The following is a 17,185-nucleotide window of genomic DNA, read 5'->3' as shown; positions in this document are numbered from 1 at the left end:
ACGGCTGGATGCATCTTTGAAAGATTTAGAGTTGTTTAGTGTATCCCAAAAAGCTCTTGGTGGGGGGCAGAGGGGGAGAAAGAAAGAAAGAAATATGTACTTTGGTAAGACTTCAAACATCTCATTCTATTCCTGCATGTTTAAATGTGGGGGAGAGGTGATGTAAGCTAATGGAAAAATAGCATTAAGAAATTAAGTCCTTTAGGAAAAGTTGATTGGAACTGAGATGTTTTACGCAGAGGAGGTGTTAGCAGTTCAGCTTCTATGATTCAGATGTCTTTTTGGGTAGCTTCTGCAGCACCGTCTTTCTTTGCTTACCTGTAGCTTTACTGTATGTTTTAATTTGCCTGATTATTTTCTGCCTCCCTGGTGGAAGTTGGGAGTCAGCACAGGAGCAGTCCTATTTACAGGTACTCCAGTCTTCTACCAGAGCGTTAATATTCTCATATGAGCGTGTGGCTGTAAGTAATGTACAGAGGATTTGTGGCTTTAAGACCAGATGATAAAGCTCTTTAGGGGTGTTTTGCTTAAGACTTGACTTCTTCATTTGCATTCCTGAAGAAGCCAGCAATTATCTTCCTTATAAGAAGTTTAAAGGATGATAATGGTGGCGAGTGCCATGTTTTAATTTTAATACTATGTAGATTTTACTCATTTGCTTTTGACGCTGCTTGACATCTTTAGCAGCAGCTCCTTTTTTTTTTAGCTGGTTAAAATTTGCTACCTGAGCCTTTGTTGTTTCACTTGTTAAACACATACTGACCTAGGAGCCATGATTTTGGGGTTTTGTTTGACTTGGTTTGTTTCTAATTTAAGAAAGACACCAAGTTTTGTCTTCAGTTGCAGCCAGGAGCTGTCAGGGAGCTCAAGCCAGCTCAAGCAGCAGTGTTTTTAGAGCAGGGTTATAAGGCCAGGTTTTGATTCAGCTCTCCATTTTTCCTTTCTTGTTGCAGGAACCAGCAGGCTTTGCTCCTTCCCTGTTTCTTACCCCGTGGATTTCCTTTATTGTTTTTTACAGGTTTCTATGTTTCTGAGATGTATTAACTTACAAAAAGTCCAGAGAGGCTTCCACCTTCTAGGTTGGCATCGCGTCGTGTTAACACTTGAAACCCACAGACTGGGTTTCAGCCCATGGTTAGGTCTTGCCCCATTAGAAACCCCAGCAGGAAGTGTATCCCACCATATTCCTCATGAATGCGAACCCGTATTGTGTGTTTATGCGTTTGTTTTGTCTGATTGTGTGTTTCCTGCTGTGGTCTGAACAGTTTTATTTGGTGATAATTGAGCTTCCAGTTAAATACTGGGTGATTGTTGGCCATCCTAGCCTTTATGGGAAACGATTGTTTGCTTTTGAAGTCTCATAACGAGCATGGATGATGTGTTTTGTACCTGAGGGCTTCACTTGCACGCTGTTCATATGTGCAGGAATCATTTTTGGGGTTGGAGAGACACAGTCGCAAGTATTTATGGTTGTTTTGCACAGCAGGCATTTAGCGTAGATTAGATTTGAACTCCCAATTCTTGGGATTAAATTCCTGCTAGAATTTTTGCTTCTTTTTTTTTTTTTTTAGTTTCATAATCTTCCAGCTGCTGAAAGGTTGGATAAAGGAAATTATCTGACCAGAGCATAAGGCTTATGCTGGTATTTAAATCCTCTTCATTTGAGTGTTAGTTCAGTACTGGTTTTTGTTTATGTGCTTATGTTTTCAGGAGAGGAGAAGGGCAGTTGCTTTCTTTTTGTTTCTTTTCTAAGCTGCAGTCGAAGAAAGACTTTGAAGGAAAAGCTTTATAATTTCTTTCTAGCGACTGATCTCGAAGGTTTATGCACAGAATTTCATGTGAAGCTACATTTGACGTGGAGCAAAGAGGAAGTGAATGTGATGAGAAGCAGAGAAGAGATGCCGTTTTCTATTGTTTTCTCACTGCAGATACTGTGGAGGAAAGCCCTTAAAAAGGAAGAGCTTCAGGACTCTGTGTCAGATTGTGTTTTTGAGGTGTAGGTGGTATGAGGTAGTGATGAAGCCAGTCTGGGGGGGATTTGACTTGTCTGGGATTTAAGTTCTTGAGAAGTTGTTGCCTGCATATGCTTGATGATACAGAGCATGTATGTGGTTTAGGGAGTTGAATTGCACACTAGTGAACTTGAGAACATGAGGATATCCCAGATAACGCCTTACAGGGCTGTTTCTCTTCAATGGCTGTGGGGAGATGTAGTAACAGGCGGCCTTCAGTAGGTGTTCCTTCTGTGTAATGCTGGTAGAGGTGTCATGATTGATATTTGCACTTGGACCATAAACGTGTTCCCTCTGCAGCCTTGTATTTTGTCTCCTTATCTGCAAAAAATGGTGCCGGTTCATTTGCTGCCCTCTGATCAGTGACGCACAGTACAGATGCAGAAAGACTTCTGACTCATCTGTATTTAAGGGAAGGGAAAGAGACTGTGTAAACAAAGATGCTTCAGTAATTGTGGGTTTTTTTTTTCTTCAGGCATGCCTTTCCATTTGAGAGCTTTTGAAGGTTTACCTGGGGTTTTTCACGGGCTTATAGACATAGGCTGTACTTATTTGGCCTGACTCTTGGTGTTACAGTGATGTGTGATTGTGGGTTAATGAATTTCCACCTCCTGGCTCCCTTGGTGGCTTGGGCACATCCCAGGGCTGTAGGTGCTGTGGGCCTTCCAGCTGTTTTAGCAGCCAGGTGCTCGGATCAGTGGTGTGTGCTCCTAGTTAAATCTTACAATGCAGTGAGCTGGTTTAAAAAGAAGTAAACGCAGGGTTTGTTAATATTAGCAGATGGGAGTACTAAAGTGGAGTCCAACTAAAGTGTAAATTCTGCAGTTGAAACCATGCAGAAAGCATGTAATAATTCAAAGGACTTCGCAGAAGTACCTAATCTGTTGTCGTGCTCAAACAAGCATTACTTCTGCTGTCTGTTGTTCCATGGGATGTTTTTCAGTGACTGCCCTGATGTGCTGGCGAGACACAAGCTCACGTATTTCTGGACAGTGCTCTCAGACATATGGTCTGATTTTGGGTGGTGCTGTATGGAGCAAGGGCTTGGGCTCAGTGATCCTTGTGGGTCCCTTCCAACTAAGGGATAGTCCATGATTCTGCGGGTTGGCCTTCTGTTTGTACAGAAAGCTGAGCTGCTCAGGCAGAGGCAATGCAAGCACATCACTTATCTCCCAGTGCTTTCACCTTTGATTTGCGCTTTATGTGCACTGCAATTAGAGGTGTAGCGGGAAGAGTTAAGGGTCGTTGGAACAGAGAGGGAGTCAGGTGTTGTTATTGCTTGTGAGTGTAAATATTAGTACTAAGAGTGTTATAAACCAAACAAAAAAATCATGTGAGGAAGAGCTGTTCTAACTGCTCCAATCATGGGCAGTGTTGTGGGACAGACATAACTTAGGAGGTTGCTGTTGTAGGAACAGACAGCATAAACATACCCTACAAAATAAATACTAGTTTCTAAAGAGGGGTTGGACTTATAAAGATGAGCATAGCGTTTGGCTCTTCCAGCTCTCACAGTTTCCTGTAACGTGTACATCTCTATGAAAGAAAGAAACAAAACAATAAAAGTAATATTAATAACCCAAGCATAGTTGGTATGTAACCCTGGAAGGAAGAATGATTCGGAAAGAGAAATGAAAATACCTTACTTGTTTGGATTTGAAACGGTGCTATCACACATAGTGGTCAGTAATGAAATCCAAACAAAGTAAAACACGACTTCCAGGCTGAGCCCTTTTTACACCCTTCTTGCAACTGCCCCTGGGTTGTTTAATAGGCGAATCAATGAGTGCTCGCTGCGCTAACCGAGCTGATGTCACAGGAGGTTTCTCAGGGTGAGCGTTTGCACTGCGTAGACATTGAGCCGCGTGTTGTGTTGTTGATTTCAGCAGGGGGGAGAGGACGCTGGCTTTTTTCACCCAGAGGGCCAGCCCCAGCGGCCTCAACAACCTCTGGAGCCGAAACAGCAGCCAGTGCGGAAGGTCACATTGACAAAGGGAATGCAACAGCAGCAGGCACTGATCCGTTCAGCAGCTCCTCAAGGAGTCAAAAACATCCAGGGAATCCATCAACCTAAAAAGGTGATTTTTAGATGCATATTGCTGCTAGAAGTTATACTGTTGAGCTGTGTTGCTATATTCATATCTAGCATTCTGTTTGTCAATTACTAGCGCAGGGCTGCATGACCCAGGAGATGCATAATTGCATATAAAGCATTTAATCTACAGAGGCCCGTTTGTATCCAGCACAGACTGGTGATGCCTGCAAGTTGTTTTGTCTGATGGCTTTCTGGCCAGCACGGTAGTCCCTATGGGAAAGGTGTGTCTCATGATAGCTACTATAGGAACGGTATCCAACGTGCTTTCTGACTTAAAAACCAAGAGTTATTCTGAAGTGCTCAAGCTTTTATTTGCTAGAGCACACAACAATGGTTTCAGGATGCTCTTTGGTTGATTCTCAGAGGTGGCGTTGCTCAGAATAGTTGGTAAGCTCATAACGAGGTTTTCACACTCATCGCTCACTGGGAGGAGGCAGGGAGATCATTCACGCTGCTCTGGTGTGTACTTTCTCTTCATTTTCAAGCTGAGATGGTCCCTGAAAATAACAGGGATGTGGGCTTCTAATTTATTTGTTGTTTTGAACTGTAAACCGTAACCTTCCTGCTTCATGTAAGGAGGAGATTTCCTTGCTGATGCAGAGAGGAAGAGTAGTTGACCTTTGATAGGCTTCCCAAGCATGAATCTTGCTCCAGAAGAGAAAGCGTTAACTCAGTGTTACGTGTGTTAATCGTTTACTGTTTGTTACTGTTTCACTGTTGATTTTTCTCCCTCTAACCATTCAACCTTGAATTTACAAGAATGGTCGCATGTTTCCTGCTCTGGCAAATACTGTGGTTCCAGATCCTATGGGGATTTGGGGGTAAAAAGGGGCTTTAAAGAAAAGTTGTTTGCTATATACAAGTACTCCATCCTGATAACAGACTAATGGTTGGTATGGTAAAGACTGGAAACACTTGGGGTAGTTTTCTGGTCTCGTGTGTACATTAAATTTGCCTGTAGGCTGAGAGGTGAGAGAAGGGAGAGGTATCTCTGTTTTTGTTGACTAGGCTCAAAATGTGGGAGCCAAGCATATGCCTTGCTGATGTGAGCAGCATATATATTTTGGTGTGGGACCTTTATTGCTTGGCTAATTATGCTAAAGCTGAGGCTTTTAGCATTAGTATCATCTCTAAGTCTCTGTCCCTCTAAATTAGGTTTGTATAAGGCGTGGATGAATGTGTTAATGCGTGGCCTTTCAGATAAGCTCACAGCAGCAAGCTGTTTTCAATCAACACGTACGTGAATCAAGTTTTTAAGTAAATTGCTAACTTTCATATTATCTGTCAAACGTAGTTAACAGAAGCACTGGGCAAGTAAATCAAAATACTGTTACTTTTGTTGTTGGCAGGTCATTATGCATGGGAGAGGCAGAGGAGTAGCAGGCCAGATGGGCCGAGGACGCTTGATGCCAAATAAACAGAACCTGCGAGTGGTGGAGTGCAAACCTCAGCCCTGTATTGTGTCAGTTGAAGGGCTTTCTTCATCAACTACTGATGTCCAACTGAAAAACCTGCTGATGTCAGTGGGACCCATTCAGGTAGGTCAACCTTGGTTTATAATTTTTGTGCCAAAAGTCTTTCATTCCGGAAAGCTCAATTAATTCCCTGACACTAAATACAATGTGTGTTTATTGGTAATTTATGTTTGAAGGCATCCCCCCCCCCCTCCACACATACACACCTGATAGCAAAGACAAGCACATGATTATATTGCAGCAGAGGAGGTGCAAGTAGGATTTTGCTAACCGACACATTCCTGCTGCAAAAGATTCTCCTTCATTTTGGGGTTCTTGTACTGCTTTCATTGTTTCTATATATAACATAAGCACGTCCATTCCGCAGGGTTTTGTTAAAGCCAGATCATCAAATAAAAGCAAATATTCTGTTGCTGTTTTTATTGTTGGCTTGCAGCTGCACTCCATGATTCCTGTTGTTGCAGTCCTACGGTAACAGTATTTAATGAAAGCTACTCATTTCAGGTGTTACACCATGTAGCACAATCTGCTTTTTCAAATGAAAACACATTCTGGTTCAAAGGATTTTCTGTATTTATGTTTTTGGAAGATCCCTCTTTCAGGGGGGGAGAGATTTGTAAGCAAGGTTATGACATACATGCTGGTGTATCTGCTGCAAAGCTTCTGTTCATAAAGTGCCTTCTGAAGTAAAACAGTAAAACTGTCTTTAAGCAAAACCAGGAGGTTTCCAAAGCATTGACGGGCTTATGAGGCTATTTCTGCCTTTTTGGTGCATTCGAAAGTATCACTCAATGGATAATAAAACATACAGACGACTATGATGGCTTTTTTTTTTTTTTACTCAGTTTTTCTTTCCATTTTGGGTTCTTGTTTTGACAGGATCAACATTTCCAAACAAACGCGGTGCATTAATTGGAGCTTTTCAGTTGCTCAGAGACTTGTTTATGAATCAGATTATCTCTCTGCTGTAGAACACGGTGCTTTCCTGGAGATGTACGCCCTGCCTCACTTTTCCCCAATTTAGTAAATGGAATAAAGCTGAATTATTTATGTCGTCAATTCTGAGAGGTTTAATTTGTTTGTGAAGGCAAAAGTACTCTCACAAAATACTTTGTCCCTTCATGTTCTGTAGTACTTGAGGAAATTATTCATACCGTTCCAAAACACGTTTATTCGGTGTTTACTTGCTAAATCTTGCATGAGAATATTAGAAGGAGATTAATAGAAATCCTGCTAGGAAGCATTCGGAATTGAGAGAAGCTGCTGAGATGTGCTGAAGAATGTTTTCAGTACTTGCTGTATTTTTTTTAGCAGGGTACAAACGGTGGTTTCTTAATGCAGTGCCACAGACCAGTTTAGGAGGGTATACGTATAGGAAGTGAATTAAGCAATTTCCCAGTGGGATTTGATAGATGTGTGCCTGTTACAGGACTTGTGCTCTTGCAGTAGTGTCAGCTGTACCTTTGGTAAGTCCTAAATCAACCTTCACCTCACTGGGTATATAGAAGTGATACTTGAAAGAGGTGGCTGAATTAGCTGATGATGCTGGAGGCTGATAATTCTGCATGTGAATTTCAAGGCAGACTTTTAGAAGTCTAAAAACAAATATTCTATTTATTGTGTTCCATAATTGTCTTAAATCGTATTTTCTTTCACTGGATGCTTCCAAGCATAAAGTATCAGTGCAAATTCCCAGTATTGCTGGATGAAGATGATACATTTTGATGTCTTAAGAGTAATAAAAAGTGGAGTGGGAAGCTGCTGTTATGTATCAGAGGTGATTAGAATGCTGTGACTGTAGTTGTATTTTGAATGCTTTTACAGCTATGTGTTTTACTCTGATAATGTATGTAGTTATTACTTTTCTGGTCACAGAAGGGGAAAAGAGTTTCCTTGATGATGTGCTTCTCTTTGCTTTCTTAGAGTGATAGTGCTACCTAGTGCTCAGTTAGAGGAAAGACAGGTATCTGCACCAGTGCTGTGCGCAAAGCTGATTTAATCTTTTAGGGTAAAAGGCTCAGTAATGGAAATGACAAGCACATGTAGATGAGTGCGCCCAGAACATGAGTGCTCTTCCAGGATCAGCAGGGTTTTTCTCCATGTGACACAGCTCATGGGGTGCTCAGCGCTGTTCTAGTGACCTGTTTGTTCTTCATGCCTGTAGATTAAAAAAAAAAGCAACATTTTCAGCTGTTGCAGCTGAGTCTCTCCCAATTGACTGTAGAAGAAAACATGGTCTGCTTGGGGAGCAAAGAGCAACTTTGCAATGAGCCTGTCCAGTTTGGCTGTGGAGCAGGGAGTGAGCTAGAGAAGCTCATCTTCATCTTGACCATAGATCATCCCTGTTGCTCATCTCATTATTGTGCCATTATTGTGCTGCTATTATCATACAGCTTGTTTGAATATTATTTTTGTGAATACCAGAAAAGAGTAGGTTTAAAAATAAAGCGTGTTAAAAGGAGCCATTTGAGACCAGTGTGTAGCTCTAAAGGAATATTTGTAGAGGGAACGGTCATTTTATAATGTTCATTCTTTAGTCATTGTTAGCAGTTCAGTTGTAGAAAATGTCAGTGCTTCTTTTGCTTTAGAGTTGTTAAATCTAATATGTTTGAAAAAAAAGCTGTAGGCAAGCTCTCAATCAAAAGCATTGAATGTTCATGAAATTCTGGCTGTTTGCAACTATTTCATTTTCCATCCTACTCAAGATCTGTATCTTCCCATGACAGTGTCTAAAGAAACAGAAAAAGGAGATAATCAGGATCAATACGAGCTCTGCTCTTCCAAAATCCTTTTTATAACATACTCCTTCCTGGCCCTGAACATTTTTACTTTTTTAATACAGAGACAATGTCAGGATGTAATTTCTCTTCTACTACCCCAGAGTCAAATGAGAAAATGCATAGAATACCTCTGATCTCACCTTGATCTCAGGTCGGTCTCCAGTAAGAGCCATATAGTAGATCTGGATGCCCTAATCTGTAAACTAACAAGTCATTTGAAATCCCCTAGTAGTTATTGCATTGTCAATCCTTCACACCTGAGTGGATCCAAGAAGGGGTTTTCATCCTCTGATGTCTGACTGGGTCAACTTAAAGAGAAAATCTGAATTAAGTTGTTTTTTCAGAGCTGTGATGCTTGGAATGATTGTGATACTTCAGTTTAGAACTGCTCATAAAAGGAGGTTGTTGTGGAGTGCAATGTGGCAACACCAAAATCTCTTGTTGAGGAGATTTCAGTGTCCCTGCATTATACGGGTGGTGAAGTAACTCTTGGTGGAAGCAGTGCATCTCCATAGGCAGTGCTGTGTGGCTGGCTCTTCCCCAGTCTTCCCTGACTCACCTTTGGCATGCTGCAAAATCAGTAGCTAATGAAATAACACTGAATTTGCATGTTAGGAAATACAGACTCACGCTTTAATCGTTATAATGGAGAATGTAAGGGAGAGGTTTATTTTAGTACGAGATATTTGAAAATGGGAGATGTCAGTAGGAGCATGTGAAGACCTGTTTAATGGTCCTAGATCCTTAGCTCACTGCAATCCACTTGGGATGTTTTAGGGAATGTGATGCTGCTTCTTCCAAATGAATGATATTTTTTCAGGGACTTGCAATAGGGCCAGTTGGCATCATTGGTTCAAATGATACACAAAACCTTGTCTGAGCATAGTAGAATTTTGCAAATGTTGCCTATATGGGTCAAGTAGAATTATTTTCTTTGGGATGAAAATGTTCTGTGGTTCCCACTAGCTGTCAGCTACTGGAGAATTACTTTGTATTCTGATCTGTATTTTTCTGACCTTACTTGGACAGTGATTTCTCCATCCTGCTGCCATATTGTAGCTCTTTCACTTCAAGGCTGCTTCTGTGGAAGTTTGTAGGAGGAACATCCACAGTGTAATGCTTTAGGCAGATGGTCAAGCAGCCATTGAGGCTGATAGCCCCAACATTAGGTTGCTAGGAGATATGGTTTAGGGGTTTTCTGTAGGTATGGTAAAGGGAGGTCGGTTGGACTAGATGATCTTATAGGTCCTTTCCAACCTTGTGATTCTATCTGCTTCCTTTCAAATCACGTTGTTTCTGTTCGTGAAATTAGCTATTAAATAGAAAAACTCTTCTCTGAACATGGAGTAATTTCATTTAGAGGTCATTTAGCTTCAAAAGCAAACAGGGTCTGTGGTTAAAAATATTGTTCAGAGTATACAAATGTTAGATTAGTTGATTTAGTTATCTGTAGAATCATACATAATTCTCTTCAAGTTGCCGTGATCTTCTCCAGAATTAAATGAGCGGTATGAAAAGAAATAACGAACGTTTAAATCTCTCATGATATACAGTATTCTGCTGGAAATATAGATTAGGTACATTGTGGGAAGCAACAACCGTACTGAAAGCATTACAGACAAGCATCTGTTTTTATACTTGCTCTGCAATAGCTAAGACTATACTTAATGTATTTACAAATAGTAAATACTTGTACAAGTTAATTAATGAAATGCCTCATACAGTAGTACCAGTAATTTTGGAAACTTGCTAGAGCATTCTTTATAAGTAATCTGGCTACAGTACAGTGTGTGCTCTGTGTGGTGAACAGCTTTCTAGGAGGTTATTTCAAGATGACCTTGTAGTGAATGTGTGAGCACTCAGGCTATCCTGAAAATATGGATGCTGGAAATACTGACTTGATCACTGAAAGCAATGGCTGCCAAATTATTCCAGGAGGGTGACAAAAATAATGACGTTAAGCTAATTAAGGTAGTGTGATGAGGATATTCAGAATTAACTCATTTTGTGTGTATTTTCCTAGCATCTAGGAAGAACTTGTAGAGTAAGTCTATAAAGGTAATGCCTTGAAAAAAAAAATACACCTTTGAGATATAAAACTACACGGGTAACAAATCAGTTTCATCACAGTATTGCTGTTAGCGTTGCTTACATGCAAGTTCTAAGCTACGTATCATCCAGAATTGAAGGAGACAGAAATCATCCAGTAAGATGAATATGCAGTTATTTTATTTCAGGTTGCCATTGAAGTGGAACACTTGTTTGTATTCCCAGCCGATAGCCCATCTGTTCAGGCTCAGGATAGCAGCAGGTCAGGACCTACACACTCCAGTAAAATTGTACTGACTTGTTCTGTGCCTGACAGTCAGCATTGTTGTGCCTTTAACCACGTAAGCATAAAGTTCAGGGTTTAAGTTGCAGAGACTTCTGTTAGCAGGTATGAATGCAAGATATGATAGTAATCATTTGTTTTGAAAACACGATGTTGATCGTGTCCCATGTTGAGATATTAAAAGCTGTTATCAAGAAAGGCATTGTGGTGGTATTGCAAGCTATGGCGTTCATGTAGTCTGAGTAAATTAGCTTAGTAATTGTCTTAATTTCTGCCTTGTTAAAACCAAAACAAACCTTTTTTTATAGCTTAACACAGCAAACACAAGGTTATTCTGCACCATGTTCTGTAGTATAATTTGAGTCTCGTGAAGGCTGTGTGTATTTATGAAAGCTGTTTGAAGTAGATTTTTTTGGACAGCTCTTCCAATTGGAGGTGGCACACCCATCTGTGCCTCTTAGGTGGCTCGCATCTGGATGTGTTAGCTGGGTGAATGTAGGAAAATCATGACTGTTAGAATTTAAACTGGGGCTTTGAAATATAAAACACTGCCAGGGGAACTGAATAAAAGGGAATTTGGAAAGAAATGGTTGCTGCTTCCATTGAAAAATCACCTGGAAACATTTTTTAAGCTTAGCATTCAATCTAGCCTGATAAGTGATAGTAAGAGAATGTGTGTTAACTACAGCTCTGTAGATTATAAGGGACATCTATAAAGGAGGAAAATACACACTTCAGTACTTCTTTCATCCACTCCTGCAAATAACTTGTAGGGGAACTGAGTTTTCCAAGTTCCTTTTTAGGGGCTTTGTGGTATTTGTGTTGGTAAAATGTAATTAGCCTTGTAATGAGCTTCCTTACTTTTGTATAGGTACCTTCCATAGAAACCCAGGAGATTCTATGTTTGTGTTATTACAAAGACCATGGAACTCTCTGGAGTTACCTTGGCATTTCCTCTTGTGATAGAAAGTGTGGACATGAGTTTTGCTCCCTGTCTGATGCATGATGTAGTTTTGGAGGCCTCAATAGTACATGTGTTTTGCATTGCAAAATGCTGCTTTCACAGTAAGGGAGGCATGCATCTCAGGAACTTTTTCAGGTAGTTGTGTGTGGCATGGTTCCTCGCTAATGGGAGGAACCTAAATTAGTGCCCTAAGACATCTCATCAAGGTCATGGGGTCAAAAGCTCTACCTGTTTCTTTGTATTGAAATAGTGTGAGGATGTACAGTCCAGAGATGAAAACCTTTGACTTTTTCCTGCCACTTTGTTTTTTTACTGCTTCTGCCCTATTTCAATCCAGTAAAGCAGGTCAAGTGAATGAATCCAGCTGCTTGTGTGTGAAGTTAAGCTCTGCCCAGTTGAATGCTTCTCATTCAGTTGATGGAAGTTCAGTTGCAGGGTTTGGTTCATCTGTGTGGATCAGATCGAAGAGTTGTGGTCTTTGCTAAACAAGTGATTGCCTGAATTTTCCATTTGGCACAGTGGCTTAATTCATGAGCTCAAACAGCTTCAGCTGGGTCCTGACTGAATGTCAGAAGTCTGTTTCCATTCCATGAACACCAATAAGTGTTTCTAAGAAAAGAAAGATGATGATTTCAGTGGGTTCCATGCAAGATGTTTTTTTAAGTGAAATTTTTAGTGCCTATTAAAAATAGATTTTGATTTTTTTTCCTTACAGAGTTTTCAGATGCTTCCTCAACAACGGAAAGCCATAGCGAAATTTAAGGAGCCAGCACATGCTTTAGCATTTCAACAGAAATTCCACAGGTAAGCAATTAAGCACTGCTGCCCTTTGGTTTGCTCACTCCCTTCAAAAGATGAAATTCGTTGCATCTGATCAATGTTTCTCTTAGTCCATTCAAGCATCCCCTTATTACTGACTATTACAGAACCTTCTTGTCTCATCTCTATACCCAGAATAAGCTTGATTACCAGATCTAAATTTCTTTTAACAGGCACATGATAGATCTGTCCCACATAAACGTGGCACTGATAGTTGAGTGATGTCTGCTGAGAGAATTACTTACACTACCAGAAACATCCTGTGGAGCGACACGGGACACAGTGACAAAACTATCAGGTTCTGAAACCTTTCAGCTTAGTCTTTTAATTGCCATGTTGAACTACAGAGATCAGCACGGTGTCCTCAAGAAGAGCTGAACTTGAGAGGATCTACAAAGGTGGAATTTCTGTTCGGTTTCTTCAGATTCTGTTGTAACCACATGGAGCTACAGTTTTGTTTTGTTTGGTTTTTTGTCTCAAAAAGCTACAGTGCAGGTAGACACTGTTCTTCAAGATACTACTGTGTGACCACAGTGACTTTGACAGAGAACGTTTACACCGAAAGATGTACAAACTTTCTTCGTAGCAAAGAATATTTGATAATGGTTGCTCTTATCTTCAGTGTGAGGCATTTGAACGAGAACTCACTTTTCTAAACAAAACACATTAGTTACGTTGTATATCCAAGAGCATAGAAGGTATTCTTGCATAGATTTAAATGTGGTCTACTTCATTGAATAGAAGTATGCTGAGAAACTTTGGAGGTGACACTGGAAAACTGTAGTTTCTATCTTTGTAAATATGTTAAGTCTGTCTCTGCATTTTCTATTCCAACACAGACTTCCCATTTTCTCCTTCCAACTCCACTTATTCCATAAAACACTGTGTAGGAATAACATTGCTGTATTTTCCCTTGGTTTTTAAAAACAAGGATCTTTGCCATTCAGTAGCATCCTGGGGTAGTTAACTCCAAGTTGTACCTAAGTTGTTTTTAATGATGTTGCCAGCTACGAGGAAAAAAGAAATATTTAGTGGCTCACTTAAGAAAAAAAAGTTATACAGGAAAAGTGGTGTATTCCTAATAGTTCTTTTTGGCTAGTGTTTCTTAATTGCCTTATGCTTTATTTGGATTAGGTGTTTTTTGTTTTTTTTTTTTTCCTCCTGAGATTTACTTTGTGACTAATGCTGAACCATAAGAAACCCATTAACTGAAAGGACTTGGTTTGATGTGTTGTTCCCAATGCATACGAGACTATAAGGACATTGTGAATCTGCTGGTGAACGTGGCAGTTCACAACAGTATGTGCAAACCTTAAGGAGCTTATATTTTACTCAAAGTAAAATCCATGTTTCCTTTTGGTTAGAACCATCTAGATGGTATTGCCAAAGGAACGACTTTTTTCAGTTACTTCTGAATAAACTTCTTAAAATGTCATCTTTACATTGGATTGCAGTTTTTAATGAACATTTCCATAGTTTTTAGACTGTGAGCTTTTGCTCCATCCTTTATTTTGGGAGTACTCTTAAGCATCCCACCTACTATTGAATGGGGGGACTTAAGCAAAAGACAAAGTTGTGTTGTATTTTTTTTTGTCATCTGAACGACCACAGAAGAGCATCATTGGTATGTAATGAAACAGCTGTGAATGGGGTCCAATACAGGAGAAAGATGAACTGAGCAAGTTTATGGGAGCATAGATATATATTTTTTAGTATCTAATTGGTAACCCAAGTCAGTAAGACCTAATTGGCTTTCTTACAGTTTTGGTCCAAACTTTGAATTAAGTAAAAATGATGATTGAGTAATAAATACCGCCTGGTCCTCTAGGTAAGAACTGCTTTTTGTTCACTGAAGTAATTTTAATTGCACTGGGGGAAAAAATGTAAGGAATACTGTTAACCCAGTTACAACGTAGTGACGAGGCACAAGAACATCATAAAAATATTCATATAGAAGTGAATGTTTGTGCAGTTCCCCTCCTACGCATAACGCTTAACATTCAGCACACTGATTCTACATACAGTGCTGTTAATGCTTCAGTTAGACCTAAGCCCAGGACAGAGAACGAGTCACAGGTAGGAAGCACCCAGTGGAAGCCAACTGAAGACCAATGCCAGGTGGTTGCGGTGACCAGCCCTGCTAAGTGCTCTTTAGTTGCTCACTCCCATGAGCACTGGGACCGCTGTGCTACTTCCTCAGGTTATGTAATTTTTATTTATTTATTTTTAAAAATAAATGTTTATATTAAAAACGAGTCATTAAACAGTTATTCACCCCACAAGTTATAAGACAGCAACTTCTCTGTACTGAGAAGAACGGGAAGGCATCTAGGAATGGAGCATTAATAGTGTGTGTCTGGAAATGTGCGTTAGGTGCAAATGCCAGACAAGCCAGCAGCTGAGTTCAGCAGTAGCAACATCTGCAGTTGATCAGCTGTTCTGTCATAAGCAAACATTGTTGGAGTTAGAAGGGCTTCTTGGAGCCAAAGGATACGGGTTTGATTCAAAAGTCAAAGAAGTTTGTAGAAGTGCTCCTGCTTTGGGTTTTGAATCTGTCCCAGAGAGGTTGAGGTTCAGCCAACCTGAACAAGTTTTATGAATTGTTATTCAGTTGAGTTTTGTTTGGTTCTTTTTTGTTGTTGTTGTTTTTTTAATATTTTTAAACATTGGCAAAAATGGGTGGCTCTGGAACAAAGACATGAATTGCCTCGGATCTATTTAAATGCAGGAGGCGATGTAAGCAATGCCTGTTTAATGACTAGACGGGTTGTCTTTAAAGGTGGTCTCAGTAAGTTATTGCTTGTGCATAGGCAGCATGGGCAGATTGCTGGTGATTCTAGCTGCTTATTGCAGTGGCTGAGTATCAGAACTATGTGTCAACTTCACGTATGTATGTCTATATGTATTTTATTATACACATACATACACACGCTCAACCCCGTATTGTCACCATATCTTTCCAGTACCTTAAACTCAGTAGCAAAAGTAGCAATTAGGCGAGTCTCTTGTTAAAATGTTTGTGTTTTGTTAGCTCTCAAATCCTTCCTTAAAGCTGATCTGTTGGCAAACGAGCAGGTTGAACGATGCATCTCTTCTAGTTCTTTTTGTCGTGTCTCCTCCCAAAAAACCACCGAGGAAGTAGAGGTAAAGCTAGATGGACGTGTTATTTCCATGTTCTCTTTCAGCACATAGTTAAGCCTGAACATCTTAAGTTAACTTTCTTGGAAGATCTGTTGCAACCATTATCTTGTTCTTTCTTGATCATGCGTTCAAATTACAATGCAAAATGCAAACAGAGCGTTTAATGTAGTATGTAAATATTGAACTTTTGGAATTAAAATGTTACTCAAAGTGCTTACAAGTCAACCACATCTTAGCTATTTGTTAGTTTTTTTTTTGTGTTGTCTTATCTCAGTTTAATGGATACAGTTCCATAAATGTTGATGTGCTTTCGTGTAAATCTTCAAATTTTTATAAAGATGCTAGTAAGTCAATACGTATACCCTGACCTGTGTATTATTTGTTCACCATTTTTATTAGAGTAGTTTTATACTGATTTTAATAGGCGACTCCAGTAGGTCTTATATGGAGGCAAGTCTTTTTTTTTTATTGCTTTGTTTTCATCTGTCACACTGTAGCACTGGAGAATAATTCACTTCGTGACTAATCGTATTCTGCTTTGGCTAAAGGGGTTGGATTGGCCCTATGATGTGGTATTTCAGTAGAATGTTATACATTAAAAAAGAAGAAGAAAAAAGGTTTAAAAACAACTCTATCTTTTAAGGGGGAAATAGAGAACACTGTCAGACTAAAGCATGAGCTTCTAGGTTTGTTTGGTTTTGCTGTACCAGTTCAGATAGGTCTGCCTTGTAATGCTGTTCTCAAAATTTGGGCTGTTCTTGTTTTACACGTAATTCAAGTTGGTCATGTAACACTTGTTTTCATCACAATGTTAGCGGCTGATTGTGGCACGTACTGTATGGTGGAACGAACTGGAGTGATTGAAGTGTAATTGCTGCTAGGTGGGAGCAGGACAGGTCCATAGCATCTTCACAGCTAACAGAAACTGCCCTGCTGATGATGTCTTCAGGTAGTGATAGAGAGTAAATGTAGACAGGGTGATGGTCCTCAGCCCCCCAGGTGGCTCCAGTATGACCTCATGTAAGAAGAGTAAATACTGGCACCCCTGTGCGGAGTATCTGCAGATGCAGAACTTTTGCCCCAATTTAATTCAGAAAATTCACTTCGTATTCCCAAACTTTCACCAAAAATTAAAAAAAAAGAAAAAAAAAGAAAGAAAAAAAGAAAAAAAAAAAAAAAAAAAAGGCTATCTAATGACTAAAATGCCAATTAGAGGCCGATATTAGTTCTTCAGTGTTAGACTTCCACTGCAAGGATTTATATGGGCTTTCTTTTTCTTAACCAAAACTAGGTGAGAACATGTGCTCCTTGAGGGCCTTCATAGGTACTTTTTCTTAACATAAGCTACCCATTTGGCATGAGAAATGTCTTTTTTCTTGGTGCAGAGGATGTTTAATTGTAGGATATCACCTGGTTAGCTTTACATAGGGCAGTTATCTGAGAAAGTGCTGTATGCACTTCTGTAGTTAGATGAAGTAACTGAGTGCGTGTACATGTGTGCGGGTGTGATGCCCTTATACTTGGGGTGAGAGGGTGGAGGGAGGGTGTGGGTTTCATGTATTGGTTT

The 17,185-nt window shown here is 39.9% G+C and overlaps 1 protein-coding gene across 4 annotated transcripts in view; it reads left to right on the top strand.

Moving 5' to 3' along the window:
* The window catches only part of RBM33 (RNA binding motif protein 33), an 85,142-nt gene extending 68,374 nt beyond the window's left edge, over positions 1-16,768 (top strand). Inside the window, exons 16-19 of one of the 4 annotated variants that reach the window (XM_072328042.1) lie at positions 3,899-4,090; positions 5,457-5,645; positions 12,374-12,462; positions 12,651-16,768. In XM_072328042.1, the coding sequence (XP_072184143.1) occupies positions 3,899-4,090; positions 5,457-5,645; positions 12,374-12,462; positions 12,651-12,699 (519 nt within the window). In that variant the 3' untranslated portion in view covers positions 12,700-16,768. The remainder of the gene's footprint in view (positions 1-3,898; positions 4,091-5,456; positions 5,646-12,373; positions 12,463-12,650) is intronic. The other 3 variants (XM_072328041.1, XM_072328040.1, XM_072328043.1) reach the window with 3 other exon arrangements.
* Positions 16,769-17,185: the final 417 nt, after the last annotated feature.

This window comes from Excalfactoria chinensis, chromosome 2, assembly GCF_039878825.1.
Source record: "Excalfactoria chinensis isolate bCotChi1 chromosome 2, bCotChi1.hap2, whole genome shotgun sequence".
Classification (NCBI taxonomy): domain Eukaryota; kingdom Metazoa; phylum Chordata; class Aves; order Galliformes; family Phasianidae; genus Excalfactoria; species Excalfactoria chinensis.
This window is presented reverse-complemented; position numbering and strand designations above follow the sequence as displayed.